Genomic DNA, 15,841 nt, shown 5'->3' with positions numbered 1-15,841 from the left:
ACCTAGTTTGGTAGGGATGGCAGGGGTCGGTGGCAATGTAGCCTAAGTATCTGGATATTTGCCTGGGTGCGAGGGCTTAGATTACCTTTCTCTTTTTGAACATACATGTGTTTGCATCTCTGTTTGTTTAATAACGTAGTATAAATAAAGAGTAGCGGATCCAATAATTGAGAACCCAACACAGTCCCGGGTCACAGTACAAAGTATTGCGAACACGTGATGCCTTCAGTAAATGAAGATCACCACAACCATAGACTGCAACACAACACAGCAACAGGCAAAGGAGAAGCGGGAAAAATCAAAGAAAATCTTAGAAATTCCTTAACAACTTAACATTGTTTGGCAAACTTTCTTGTGGCCTACTGAAATTTTTTTTTCACACCTGCTTGGCTTATCATCTTTTTACCCATTTCACATCGGAAAAATAAATGAACACAAGTTCAAGGATTTTAGTTTTTCTTTGCTGGTAGGGACGTGAAATGGGTATTAATTTTTTTATATAAATGGTCTTAAAAAGGTCTTAAAAAGACTTGAATTTAACTTGAAGAAACCTGTAGGAACCCTGTAACTATTTTCCAGCTTTTTAAGTGCATTTTTGGGAAACGCAGGTGAAAAATAACAAACGTTGAATTCACTAGTAGTACATTAGTACTAGTACAAAACTTTTACTATGATCAACTGATTTTTTTTATGGGAAACATTTTTTACACTTAAAAATATTAAGTAAATGTAAGAGCTCTAAATCTAGTATATTGTATAAATATAATTTATCACAAATAAAATTGAGTATATGTAGGTCTACATTTTAAACAAGAGTTATGAGTTATTTTGGTTTGTCCAACTCAAAAAAAAAAAAAATCACTTAAGTCACATTTTATTAAGTTACTTTAATAACTATCTGAATATTTTTTTACATCCTAGAAAATACAACCCATTCTTCCATGAGGGTAAGCATTCCAGGCAGGGCCCGGCCCTGGGCATAGGCGGAATAGGCAAATGCTAAGGGCGCCGCACACCCCTTGGGGCGCCCGTGCGCCCAAATTATTATTTTGAATATTATTTATGCATATATACATTTAACTTAAAATATTTAATTTTGTACAAGAAAACAGCCCTTATTATGAATTATTAGGGCATATTATGATGTCTCGGGAGATTGTGCTGATTAGTTAAATAGCTCTGTGGCTATACTGCACTGAAGCGGCAGTTTAAAATATAAAACCAGAATTCAGTGAACGTCAAGAAAAAGAAAACGGAAACAACAATCAGACAGAGACGCGGGATTTAGGCTACATAACGTTACATAGACCATGTTTAAATTTCGATGTTTTTTTGAACAGAAATACCAACTTGTTCACTTTGTTTGGTATTAATAAGCTGCGCATTAGAGTGCTGCTGGCTGCTCGCCGCGGTGCTGAAGACCAAGACCCGCTCGGACAGAGTACTGGTGGCACATATGCACAGATATTCGGTATACTGTGAAAACGGTATACACAGATGACACGGATAACAACATATACAGACGACACGGATATCTCGCACAACGCACACGCGCCCTCATCTGCTTCTCCTATCTACGCGCTAAAGGGTGACGCAGCCTGTCTCGCGAAACTTTCGAACACGCCCTATAAACTTTTAAAAAAAATATATACATTAATTATTACCATTTGACAGTAGCGCAGTAACGGCGCAAAATGTAGCGAAGTAAAAGTACAGTTTTTTTCACTAGAAATTTACTTAAGTAAGAGTAAAAAGTATCCATCCTTAAATTTACTCTAAAAGTACTAGTTACCCAAAAAATGTACTCAAGTAAATGTAACAAAGTAAATGTAATTCGTTACTACCCACCTCTGCTCATTACAGTACACAAACTTACACCAACATAACAACACACTGTTTATCATCTACATACAAACACTCTTCATAAACTCATCTCTATTATTTAGTTTTAATATTAATTGACTCACTGAGCTTTTCTGGATGCTTTGATCACTGGCAGCAGCCTCTGAAGACATTCATCTGATCGATCATATTTATTCAGTTCAAACTTATCCAGCTTCTGATCTGAGTTCAGTAACACAAACACCACAGCCGACCACTGAGAGGGAGAGAGACTTACTCCAAAGAGACACCACAGCTGTCTTTTGCTAAGATATGTTTGTACCTCGTTCACTAGAGTTTGATCATTTAGTTCATTCAGACAGTGAAACAGATTGATGGATTTCTCTGGAGATTGATTCTCTCTGATCTTCATCTTAGTGTACTCAACTATTTCCTGTCTGTTGTTAGATCTTCTTCCTATCTCTGTCAGTAGATCTCGTAAGATCATCTGATTGGACTCCAGCGAGAGACCCAGAAGGAATCGAAGGTAAAGGTCCAGGTGTCCGTTCTCACTCTGTAAGGCTTTGTCCACTTCACTCTTCAGTAAATCACTCATAGTTGATCCTGATGTTTTTGGAGAAAATGTAAGAAAGACAAATAAAGCAGCGAGAAACTCCTGAATGCTCAGATGAACAAAGCTGTAAACCTTCACCAGGTTTAGTCCAAACTCCTCTCTGAAGATTTGAGTACAAACTCCTGAGTACACTGAAGCTTCTCTGATATCAATGTCACACTCTCTCAGATCCTCCTCATAGAAGATCAGATTCCCTTTCTCCAGCTGTTGAAAAGCAAGTTTTCCCAGTGACAGAAGACTCTTTCTAACCTGTTGAAGATCTACCTCACATTTCTCATCATACTTCTGACTCTTCAGTTTGGTCTGAAAGATCAGAAAGTGTGTAAACATTTGAGTGAGAGTCTTGGGGATCTCTGCTTTACTCTCTGAATCACTCTCTGCTTGACTCTCTGATTTACTCAACATTCTCTCTAGAACAGTGGCTGTAATCCAACAGAAGACTGGTATATGACACATGATGTACAAACTCCTGGATGATTTGATGTGTCTGATAATTCTGTTGGACAAACGTTTATCATTTATTCTCTTGATGAAATACTCATCTTTCTGAGGATCACTGAATCCTCGTATATCTGTGATCTGGTGGACACAGTCAGGAGGAATCTGATTGGCTGCTGCTGGTCGTGATGTTATCCAGATCAGAGCAGAAGGAAGCAGATTCCCCTTAATGAGGTTTGTCAACAGCACATCCACTGAAGCTATTTCTCTTACGTCAAACAAACTCTGATTGTTTGAGAAATCTAGAGGAAGTCGACACTCATCCAGACCATCGAAGATAAACACAACTTTATAGACATCAATGTCTCTTGATCTCAGTTCTTTTGTATCTATGAAGAACTGATGAAGAAGATCCATCAGACTGATATTTCTGTTCTTCATCAGATTCAATTCTCTGAAAGGAAGTGGTAATATGAAGTGAAGATCCTGATTTGCTTTTCCTTCACTCCAGTCCAGAATGAACTTCTGTACAGATACGGTTTTTCCAATTCCAGCAACTCCTTTAGTCAGCACAGTTCTGATGTGTTTGTCTTGTCCAGGTAAAGCTTTAAAGATGTCATTACATTTGATTGGTATTTCTTGTGTCTCTGATCTTCTGGATGTTGTCTCAATCTGTCTCACCTCGTGTTCATTATTAAGTTCTTCACTCCCTCCCTCTGTGATGTACAGCTCTGTGTAGATCTCATTTACAAGTCTAGAGTTTCCTTGACTTGACATTCCTTCATTTATTCTCTGGAATTTCTCCTTTAGTTTGGATTTGTGTTTTTTCACACACAAATGTGCAAGTTCTGTTGTGTAAATAATAAAGAGAAATGGATGTGAATGCATAAAATGAAGGTAATGTACAGGTAATGTGTTAGTTGGCTCTAGCTTTTTTATTCTTCGGTCTCATCCGAAAATTAAATAATGTCTACCCAAGCTTTCTTAGAAAACAGCTGTCAATGCCCTTATCATGTCGTGCTTAGACTACTGTAACTCCCTCTACTTTGGCATTTTGCAATCCCAAGCTGCTCGTCTACAGATCGCTCAAAATGCTGTGGCTAGATTACTGACAGGAAAGCGGAAATATGATAATGTCAGCCCTATTCTGAAATCTCTACATTGACTTTCTATAAATTTTAGGATTAAATTTAAAATTCTCCTACTGGTGTATAAATCTATATAACCTGGCAACTTCCTATTTGTCTGAGCTCTTACATATATGCTCTACTTTCAGAAGTCTCAAACCTAGAGATCGACCAATACTCATTTTTTAAAACCGATACCGATAACAAATATTTGGTTGGTTATGTGCCCGATAACCGATATGCTGAACCAATTTTTATTTACTGTTATACTTCTGTTTTTTATATATTTACTATAACACTACTGAACTGTACAAACCCTTATAATAATTATAATCATCATAATCACTCCCTCTTTGCATACAAAGTCATAAATAGAGGGGTCTGAAAGAGTGAAGAAAAATATTAATTTAATGAATAATGTAGAAACTATAATCCCAATACATGGACCATTCCAAACACCCCTATCATTTCGTCAGAAATGGACTGATCCAAAGTTCGCGCTGCGGTTTCCAGGTAACAGAGCGGGAGAGAGAGAAAAGTATAGCGGAGTTGGCTGCATATTCTACATAGTTTATAGAGTAAAACAGGTGGATTAAGTGCCTTTTTTGAGATAAAATATCATTGTCTTGACCAGCAACCTGTAGCCTTCAGCAATCCAACCAGTAGTTAGCAAAGAGATTTTACAAATATTACCACTGACTGGAATACTTCATTCAGGAAAGTAACAAACAAAACAGCTTATATATCTTTGAATTTCTTAACTGGTAATGTTATTTGATGTCAGAATAATTAATATTTTGTTGTTATAGCTTATGAAATGGCTGTTGACAGGGTTGTTTATCTATGCATTTTCTCACGCATTAACTGTATCAAACTGTGACCGCTTGCGGAGGTAATAATTAATTAATATCCACAGACATTTATTTAGATATTTTAGCAAAATAATGTTTATCTGGTAAATGTTAATATAACTTCGGGTACATGTGGTGGCTGTGCTTCAGCCTTCAACCCCGGTAAGTGAACAGCAATATGAACATGATTTTATGTAGCTAATGATAAGCATAAATAACAGAAAAACAAATTTAATTTAGCATTTTTAATTCCACAAAGCATTAATTCATGGCTATTTTATTCATGCAAAACTACGTCGTTATTGGGACCGGATTTTATGGATCAGCGTGACTCTTTGAGTTCGTCTCTATTTTTGGACAAGCTGCATTCATTGCTTTTAATAAATCAACTTATTTAACATAACATACATTAATGCACAAATAAGATGTGTTATAAATGCCTGCAAATATGCAAAGTAAGTATACTCAAAGACCTTTTAATAAAATCGCGTCACTCCGCCGTCATATTTGCTGTGCACGCTGCTGCTGCTGTGAGCTCCTCTCCTCAGATGCGTCCAGCGCGCAATTCTCAATTCTCTCGTTTATCGGTCAATCCGATATTACAAAACCGATATCCGATCATCGGAAAATGCTCAAAAATCGGGGAAAATAGCGGAAAACAGATATATCGGTCGATCTCTACTCAACATTTCTGAAAGATTCAAAACTCCTTCTTAAAGTTCCCTGTACTCAACTAAAAACTAGGGGGAATCGAGCATTTGAAGTGGCAGGTCATACATTATGGAACAGGCTCCCATTTCATATTAGATTGGCTTCCTCCTTGTCTGAAAATTATGTCTCAAAACACATCCGTTCTTTGCTGCTTTTGATTAGATTGACAATTATCATTTTTATCTTCTTAAAGGATATTCTTAAAAGACCTTTATGTTTCTCTCTCCTATATTTTTATTTTGTATTTATTTGTTTCTTATATCTGTGTAGCACTTTGGTTGGCCTGGGCCATGTTTAAATGTCCTGTAGAAATAAACTGAACGAGTTATGACTCTTACTGGTCTGTAGTTTATCAGCGAGGTTTGTTTGGTTCATCTTCTTTAGGACATGCAGTGTGATCTTCAGAAGCTCCTCTCTAACTCTGATCTGATCTTCATCCTCCTCCTCGTCCTCTCTCTCAGAGCATGCTGGGTAATCTGAGCTCAGTAGTCTTTTGAAGATCTTTAGCTCTTTCTTCATCAGAGAGATGACTTTGTGTTCAAGATCCTGAATTCATTGTTCAAACACAGAGTTTTATATAATTATCTGTGTGCAGAAAATGTTGTTGCTAAATGTTCAGCTGGATTCACAACAGGTGCACACACACAAACGCACGCGCACACACGTACACTCAAAGAATCCTACCTGGAAAACAGAATCAATGTGTTTCCCTTTGAATGTCTTTGTATCATCTGTTGCGTTACTGTAATTTAAAATACATTAATATGTACATGTAAGAAAATTCAAACATGTAATACCCAACAGTAAACAGAGATGAATGTGTGTATTTGTCAGTATTGTAAAGTTGAGCATACTCTTTTTATATATATTTACACATCTCCCCAGAATCACAGACTGATCCAGTTGAGAGAATACAGAGTGATGAAGTGATTTACTCCTCTAAACCATGAGACTGATCCTCACCTCACATTTGTACCAGAGTCTCCTGAACTGAAGTTAACTGGATGAACTATTGATCCATCACTCTTCATTGACACACAACTGGGTTCAGCAGATTCTCTAAAACACAACAGAAATTAAACATAAAATAAAAAATTATAGTAGACAAGTCTCTCTTGATTCAATAACATTTAAATTGAAGAGCTATGGCTTCACTCCTTCTGCTGTTGCACTTATGAAAAGTTATCTTTCCCACAGAGCTCAGTTTTTTTTAAATAATGGTTTTTATCTAATTATAAGTGTAGTATATGTGGTTTACCACAAGGAAGTTTTTTGAGTAATCTTTTGTTTTGTGTTTTTATTATTGACTTGCCCTTAACTAGCAAAAAAGCATCAATGACAATGTCTGCAGATGTCTCAACTGTTTACTATGCTTCAGACTCATGTGACAAAATTAACCATGTTATGTCTAGAGAATTAGATTCAGCATATGAATGGGTTAATGGAAACAAATTAGTCTTAAATATATCCAAACTAAAAGTATGATTATTGGATCAAAACATTGATTCTTGGATCGGAATTAAATACAGTATATAGCCAGGCAAAGAATACAACAAGTAGAAAATGCTAAACTGTTGGGTTTGGTTATTGACAATAGTCTTTCTTGGACAGAACACATAAATACTATTGTTAACAGAATGGGATGCAGCATTGCAGTAACTTAAAAATGTTGTCATTATGTTACAGAGTCATTAATATTATATCACTTGTCATACTGCACTGCGGTGTGGTCCTTTGAATCTAAAAAGGACTTGACAAAAATATGTCACAAAAAAGTTGTTGTGGGCTGCTTAATTAAAAAAGGAGAGATCAGATTTATTTTACTCTTTCATGGCTCACTTCAAACCAAAAAATAAGAGCTACTTTAAGTACCATGATATATAACACATTGACAATTAAAATGCCTCTATTTAATCGAATAGTGTACTGTAACTCCACAATCATAACACCAGAAAGGCAAATAATGGTCATTTAATGACCCCCTATCCAAAACAAACTTTATGAAGAAAACTGTCCTGTATAGAGCTAATGTCATCTGGACAGTGGTAGCTGGTCAATAGGGTAAGCTGGGGCGCCGCCCCCCACAGTTGGCCACAGAAGAAAGCTACTTTAACATGTTATCAAAAGGTTAAATATATAGTGCAAATTAATACAAAATTAATACTAAAAAGTAATTTAGTTGTACTTTGTCAGTTGTACTGTCATTTTTGTGTGTCTGGGGTTTCACTGATTTGAGGCTTACAAAATCAACCTTTACAAGGCTTTCAGTTGAAGAATAAATAAAGGATTAAGGAGCTTGGACCCAATTGAGCAGCAGGAAATGATCATGGTCGAGTTTACACTGTGTGCTTATGGACTTATGGCAAATGGAGTTGGCTAACATTAGCAGGATGCTACAGTAGGCTATGTAAGTCATCATGATATTCATTGTTTTCCCTGTTTGCTGTTTCAAAGTCTGCGTGATAAAGCGTATTTGAGCTTCCTTTGCGTGGACATGATGCTCAGATAATCTGGTATTTTACGTGGCTTGCTCAACTTTGTTGCAAAGAACTGCAAAGTCTGTGATTAGGCAACTTTACTGTGTGTTTGTGTGCTTGTTCGCGTAAATAAGGTCATGGCGATTTTAAATGGAATATACCACAAAAATGGCACGTTTTCTGTGCATCATCGAAATGGTAGATCTTACGGAATACCTCTTCTTAAATACACGGTGAGGGTTCTCAACAAACTGCCAAATATTCAAAAACCCCAACAGACAGAACACTGGAGGCCTTGACAGATTGGACAGAGAAGAAGTTGCGATTTACGCAAGGTCATTTAACCAGCGCTCAACAGAACAGTGAGGACGCAGCAGAAAAGGACCCCAGAAAGGTAAGCCGCGATCTCTGGAATAACAATAAGACTAAAGCTATAAGAGTCATCCTCAATAACAGTGTTTTTCCATAATCTCCACCAAATACAAATGATACAGAGCGAGTTTATAATTACTATTGCAATAAAAATCAAGAAGATGTCATCTGTGATCCAAATTCATGGAAAGGAGCCCTTATACATAGAAGATTGAAAAAAGACAATATACCTGAAGACCCAGCAACATAGATTTCATCACTCCCTACCATCTACAAAGTTTTTATGAATTGTATTTTAAATAGCATCTTGCCATGGCTCTGCAAACATAATATCATTATTATATTACTGCATTTAAGTGCATAAATTAATTTTATTCTCTGACCACTCGAGTGAAAGGGGCAGGAAAAATATAGAGATGGGTTCACTTTCACCGTTGTCTTACTTTGTGAAGCTCCTCAATAATAAGAGATTTCTTTTTAATTGTGAGGCTCCAGTCTGAAAGTTTCCTGTTAGTGTTAATATGTCTGGTCGGTATACTGAAAGATTTCGGAGTAGACGGATGTGTTAGAATTTGGATTATCTCTCCCTCTGTCCCAGCCGGGGTGGAGGCTTATTTTAGCTTTCTCTGCCGTCGTCTTTCTAGCTTTTGGCGTTTCTGATTCCCGTAAAGGAATTTACTGATTGCGATTTACTATCTAACGGGGAGGCCCCACCCACTCGTGAGGTAGATGCCACTTCGTTATCTAACGGACAAAGCGTGGGTGGTTTACCTGTGGGTACTGTTTTCATGGTACCCTTGGTTGTGTGACTGTCGGGAGGACCCAGCAGAGTCTCGCCTATTTATTATTGGGACTTTTAATGTTAAAGACCTACAGATAGACAGCTTTCCAGGAGCTAAGTTCCAACATGTGAATAATCGCCTGCAGAAGGCCACCATAGCCGTTAATCTGGAAAAACTCATTGTTGCATTTGGAATCAACAATAGACAACAGAGGTTGAGACTGGCAGTAATCCAGGAGATAGAGAATGTCATAAATACGGTAGAAAAACTGAACTTCCATATTAAAAAAGCAAGATTCATTCCTCCACTGTCGCATACACACTTCATAGTTGAGAGGGATTAAGTTCACTGGAAGCCGTCAACAGCCAGAGCAATGCTCAAACATTGGGCAAAGCATTTAAACTTGCTAGCATAGGAAACCGCATAATCGGCCAGCATAGCCTTATTGTTAATCTGTCCAATTGATTTACATCACACCGTAACAAAATTCTGTACTCTCTAAAGGCTTATCCTTCATGCCGACTCCTCAAAGCATGAAAACTCAGAAAATTGAATTACGAAAAAATGTACTAAATTATCATAGAAGATTAAAATTAGAGACCTTCTTTGAAGGAAAGAAAAGCTGCAAACAAAAGCTACCTTTCACCCACGGATCGGATTGGACACCGACGTTGTCAAGTCGACCTAAAAAAATTCCTCCATTATTAGAGCTGATTGATATGCATTTAAACATCTTAACTGGACTAGCACGCCAGGTCCAAACCTCTCCATGGGAAAATAATAAAAGCAATGAGTCGGGAAGAGGTTGGGTATTCTGTAAGAATTCCTTTATCAACAGTACCAATGTGGGTAATGCCCCGACCAGAAGTTGACCTTAGCTTATTAGATAGCCAAAGACAAAGGATGGAACACGTCAAAATAAGCTACTCAAGTGTCACCAGCTGTCTACAATCAGTAATCAATAAATACTCTAGTATCACTGACTGTCTACAATCCGTATACAACATATCTACCCAATCAGCATTAAGGCAAGCCCATATATAATCACAGTCAAACTCACAGACAGATCTACAGTCTTCAGAATCCCTCTACCACCCCATCTCCTGGGGGATACTCTGCGTTCGGCCAATTACCAAGCTCAGAGCCCTCTCCCCGGACAGCTGCCCAAATACACTTCTAAATTTAATCTATCTGACTGATTTGTAAGTGTGAACTCGTGAAACTGAGATATGTAGTATAAGTGAATATATGGGGTCATATATATGGAGAATTTATGCATATATTCACTGATGCTTCAAAATACCTAGAAATTGAGTGTGTGTGATCAGCTTTTGTAGTTCCTAAGATAAAAGTGAGAAAGAAAACAGAATACCATATTGTCTGTCAGTTTAAACAGGAGAAATGTTTGCGATAATCCACCTCATTGCCATAATAAGTGAAGTTAAAGTATCCAAGGCAATCGTATGATTCTAGTTCAGTTCTAATAGGTTTGAATGAGCAGAAGTCAGAAACAAGACAAGAAATGATAATAGAAATTAGGCAAGAACTATATTCATTAGAGCCAAATGGTATAATTGTTAATTTTTGTGGGTTCCAGCTCACATCGTGTTGAGTGGAAACGAAGAAGCAGATACGCTAGCAAAAAAGCGGTAGAACAAGAGAATGTTGGTATTCAGATTCCATTTAGTAGGTCTGAAATTAAATCTATTATTAAAAAGAAAATTTGGAAAGAATGGCAGAAGCATTGGGACACAGATTCCAAGGGAAGACTATTGGCTGTATCAAATACAGCCAATGGTGGGGAAAGGAAGAGAATCTTTTAGGAGCAGAGCAGAGGAGAACTTAATCACAAGGTACGACTGGGGCATACAAAATTAAACAGTACAATGCATCTAATAAAGAAACACCCAACAGGGCTATGCAAGGTATTTTGTTAAGGTAACAGTTGAACATGCTATAATGTACTGTAGGGAATATATAGTTGAAAAAAATGAATTGAAGAATGAAATGGAAAAAATGGGAGAGCAGTTTACAATTAAATATTTATTATATTCAGGTAGAATAATATTATATAAAAAGACATTAATGTTACAGTTCTTGACAAGCACCAATCTGAATAAGCTATTATAAGGTTTCCTTTTTTTTCCTTCTTTAAGAAGACTGAGGGTGAACAGAGGACCTGGAGAGTGATTTTAGTGATTAAGATTAGGTTAATCAAGTTAGAGTGTTAATGGTCTATTCGAGGGATAGTTGGCGGTAATGCACTTAAGTCTGTGATCCGCTGTAAAAGAAGAAGAAGGAGGAGGAAGCCCCTTGACACCAGTTGAGGGAGTGTTGACCCCTTTAGACACCAGTGTTGGGAACGTTACTTTAAAAAAGTAATTAGTTATAGTTACTAATTACTTCTCAAAAATAGTAACTGAGTTAGTAACTGCGTTACATTATTATAAAAGTAATTAATTACCAGGAAAAGTAATTACTGCGTTACTTAAAAAATCTAATATTTCAAATAACTTGAATACCCCTTACAAATTAAATATGTTAAATGACTAAACTGAATACTAAAGAGAAATCACAAATTTTTTGGCAGCATGTGACGATTTGAGGTGCTTTATTAGATCAGAATTACTTGCCACAGACGTGGAGAGACTTTTTCTTCATGGGCATAAGTTGCACATTACACAAACATTAATGCCTTTCACCTCAACAATGGAAAAGTAGTGCTTTATACTTCGTGTTTGCGATCGCTACCTTTGAGCTTGTTGTACTTGCCATCACCCTGTCGCCGGTGTTTTCGGAGTGATTGATGCGCGATGACCGGGCTGCCTGTCAGTGCTTTGAGATGGGGCACAGTCATCAGCAGCACCGCTGCTCGTTGAGAAGAGAAAACGACGCGTATTTTCATGTCAGTCTACAAATGTCTCCAACCACGTCAGAAAAGATAGCTAGATTTGTCCTATAAAGTCGCTAAAGTGATAGAAAGTTGCTAAATCTAGCGACAAAGTGACAAAGTTGCTCAGACTTTTTTACACTGCTCGCTCGCTCAGACTCAGTCGGACTGTGCGAGTGGGCGTGCCTGTTTGTGAACTCTGCCTTTGGTTGGATAACGTTGGAGACTAAGCCAATCACCATCAGCTATGTGGTTCTCCCACCCCCTCTAACACACAGACACACCAATCAGCATCAGTTATGTTTCTCCCAACACACACACACGAGAAAATCAGTGTTTGGCTGAGAGAGTGAGCATACTCGGGTGAAAATCACTACAGTTAGATCAATTTTAGTAACGCGCAGCATTTTAATGTCAGTAACGATAACGGCGTTATAACGGGGGAAACAGTAATTTATTTGATTACTCGTTACTGGAAAAAAATAACGCAGTTACTAACGCCAATTACTTATAACGCCGTTATTCCCATCACTGTAAGACACTTGTGAGCTGCTTTGATAGAACCACACAACATTGTCGTACTGTGCATCTATCATATGCTTTGGGGAGTTTGCAAACGTTTGGCCTGCCTGAGGAAGGTACAGTTAAGTACCGAAACATCGCAATTGACCAGACCGTTCATACCTTGATAGATAATTATTAACAACTGCACGATGGCAAAGTCATGCATGTGGTTCGGGCCGAGGTCGATGTCTTGTGTCCAACTCAGCAGGCCTTTCCAATCTTTAAAAACTTATAGTGTAACAATGTTTACAAGCAACAGATTTAGAGCTAATGATCCTGAATGCCGATATAACCGACTCAATTATCATGAAAACCGGACCTTGCATCCTCCACGTGCGCCCGGCCTTTTTAGCAAGGGATTCGGCGGGCATCGTACAGAGGTATTTCGGACTTGAGATTTGCAGGGCACGCTAACACTGGTTACCACGATAATGATGGAGATCGTCATATCATTCGACAGAGTAGGTTTCAAATGCACATTTAAGTGCACACTTCAAGGAGCCTGACTTTTCAGATGAAGAGAACGTAGAGAATCAACGTGGTCTGCCAAACAGAAGTAACAGGGATGACAAAAAACGGACATAGAAGAAAACCAAATCCATTTTTAAATGCACCTGGAGACGAACAGCATAACACACAAGATAAAGAGAAAGACAGTTGTTCATCACAATACTGATAAAAGCCAATCAAGAAGAAACCCAAATGTGTTTTTAAAACGCAGGAAGTACACTGCAAAAAATTACTTTCTTACTTAGTATTTTTGTCTTGTTTTCAGTAGAAATATCTCAAAATTCTTAAAATGAAGATGTTTTTTCTTGATGAACAAAATGACCTAAGAAAATAATACTAGTTTTAAGACAAATAATATACAATTTAAGTGAAATTGTCCGTAAAACAAGCAAAATTTTCTGCCAATTCACTTAAATTGCATATTTTTTGTCTAAAAACTAGTATTATTTTCTTAGGTAATTTTGCTCATCAAGAAAATACATGTTAATTTAAGAATTTTTAGATATTTTTACTGAAAACGAGACAAAAAATACTAAGTAAAAAAAGTCATTTTTTGCCGTGTAACACAAATGTGACCCGTCAGGGAAACCAGTGACACAAGTCGGCAGCACAAGTTTCGAGAAAATGAGAAACAAAGTTTTTGTATATTTAAAAGCGTACATTTTGCGTTAAAATAGGGTTGTTTTTCCGGAGATTCTAGCGTGCAGCGGGGGGCGTCATTGTATGTGTGTAGATTTTATTGTACTGTATAAGCTTGTGTTTTCGCCTCTGCCCCCAAAAGGAACAGCATGACTACTAAATAAGGATAGTTCGCCAAAAATTAAAATAATGTCATTAATGACTTACCCTTATGTTGTTCTAAACTCGGAAGACCTCCGTTCAACTTTGGAACACAGTTTAACTCTTTCCACACCATTGACGAGATATCTCGTCAATTAAGAGAAAACGCTTCCCCGCCAATGACGAGATTCTCCGTCTTTCCGCAATACCGCTATTATCCCTTCCGCAACTTTTTAAACCCAGAAGTATTGCCCTATGGCAAGCGGCTGCATGTCCGTGTCTGTTTTAAAGATCACTCTAAATGGGATCTCTATGAAAAGTCCGTCACAAAAATTGAATTATCTCTGCTTTTTGCTCAAAATGTGGTAGAAACCTACCCATATTCAAAAGCTGATTACAAAAGAACCACTGAAGGTAGGATGAAATGGGTTTTTTTGTTTGAAAGCAGAGGGTCTGTTCTTTCATTTGATATATTGTATGTTTATATATTTAAAGAAGAACATTTTCTGGAAGGCATTAAACTTTGGTGAAAATCATGAAAAACGTTGGCGCTGGCTGGCAACTTTTTTTAAAACGCTTGCGCTGAAAGAGTTAAGATGTTTTAACATTAGATTTAGTCCACGAGCTTTCTGTCCCCTTCATTGAAAATCTATGTACGGTTTCCATGTCCAGAAAGGTAATAAAAACATCATCAAAGTAGTCCATGTTTTTTTCAAACTTATAGCGTGCGTCTCCCCAGACTGTAAAGCTCGGGCGCACAAAACAAAGAGAAATAAAAGAAGCTGGGGCGGAACAAATAACAGTCAGCCACATCGTACGTCAGCCGCGTCACTGACTTTATGCGGCGCCGCAGTCGGATGACGTCAAAGTACTTTGTCGTCATGTCTTTGTCATTTCTTGCAGCGCAGCATGAGTCCAAACACACACAAGTTATACAGAGATCGTTGTATTCTTTATATAATTGGCTACATGTTTTGTCTATCAATATTTTCTATGAAGTCATTGGCTAATGGAGGAACGAGGGAGCGATTGGTAACATCTCTAAAGGAGGTCAAGTTTTCGACGGCGCTGTTTGGATGATCTATTATACAGGGATGTGATTTTTCCGGATTAATCCGGAATTCCGGATTTTCCAACCTGAAAATGTGACCTACGTGAATCATGCAGATATGTAAAAAAAAATAAGGGGGGAGGGGGGTATCTCACAGCCGTCGCCATGGTAACCCGGGACGGAACCACAATTGCCGTCCCCGCGCAACAGGGCCACACCGGTGGCAGATGACAAAGAGATGCATTTTCCTTCCTTTCCAAGTATCAACAAGGACGTGTTTCTGACCGTTCGCAAATGGCGGATGGCGAAGTATGATTGTATTCACCAATCAGACCCGATCGTTTCTCTCCTCTCTTCTCCTCATTTGCGACGTTTGGCTGTCACTCGCGTGACGCGAAACAAAGCGGCAAACTTATACACGTCGGTTTACTTGGTGGATTTGGAGCAGCAATTTTCACAGAAATGAGAGGAAAAATGAGCGCCATTGCAGAAAATCCTGGTGGCGACTGAGAGAGGGACGACGCAACAATATTGGTTCCGAAAAAAGGCAAGGAAATAAGTAACCTTATCGAGCCTGGTTTAACCTAACTGAGCATTACATTCGTGCATGAAACCTGATCGACGAACACGGAGGGGCGGGAATTGCGGGACGGAGTGGACTCTAGAGTGATGTTTCTTCAGGCTCCGGCGTGAATATAAATGACAGACATTTCAACCGCGTTTTCATCACTGCGTTTTCTCTTCTAAAGTTCGGTAAAAACACATAAATGGCTTAAAATCTTGTTTAAGAATCTGTTTTATAATGAGAATCTCTCTTTTAGCGCGCCTCTGTG

The 15,841-nt window shown here is 38.0% G+C and overlaps 1 protein-coding gene across 2 annotated transcripts in view; it reads right to left on the bottom strand.

Annotated features, from left to right (window-relative positions):
* Positions 1–15,841, bottom strand: part of LOC135745137 (NLR family CARD domain-containing protein 3-like) — a 223,092-nt gene that overhangs the window by 94,225 nt on the left and 113,026 nt on the right. For both annotated transcript variants that reach the window (XM_065263505.2, XM_065263506.2), the window contains exons 4-7: positions 6,546–6,641; positions 6,267–6,324; positions 5,921–6,128; positions 1,968–3,741 (exon numbers count right to left, since the gene is read on the bottom strand). In XM_065263505.2, the coding sequence (XP_065119577.2) occupies positions 1,968–3,741; positions 5,921–6,128; positions 6,267–6,324; positions 6,546–6,641 (2,136 nt within the window). The remainder of the gene's footprint in view (positions 1–1,967; positions 3,742–5,920; positions 6,129–6,266; positions 6,325–6,545; positions 6,642–15,841) is intronic.

Source organism: Paramisgurnus dabryanus, chromosome 10, assembly GCF_030506205.2.
Source record: "Paramisgurnus dabryanus chromosome 10, PD_genome_1.1, whole genome shotgun sequence".
Classification (NCBI taxonomy): Eukaryota; Metazoa; Chordata; class Actinopteri; order Cypriniformes; family Cobitidae; genus Paramisgurnus; species Paramisgurnus dabryanus.
This window is presented reverse-complemented; position numbering and strand designations above follow the sequence as displayed.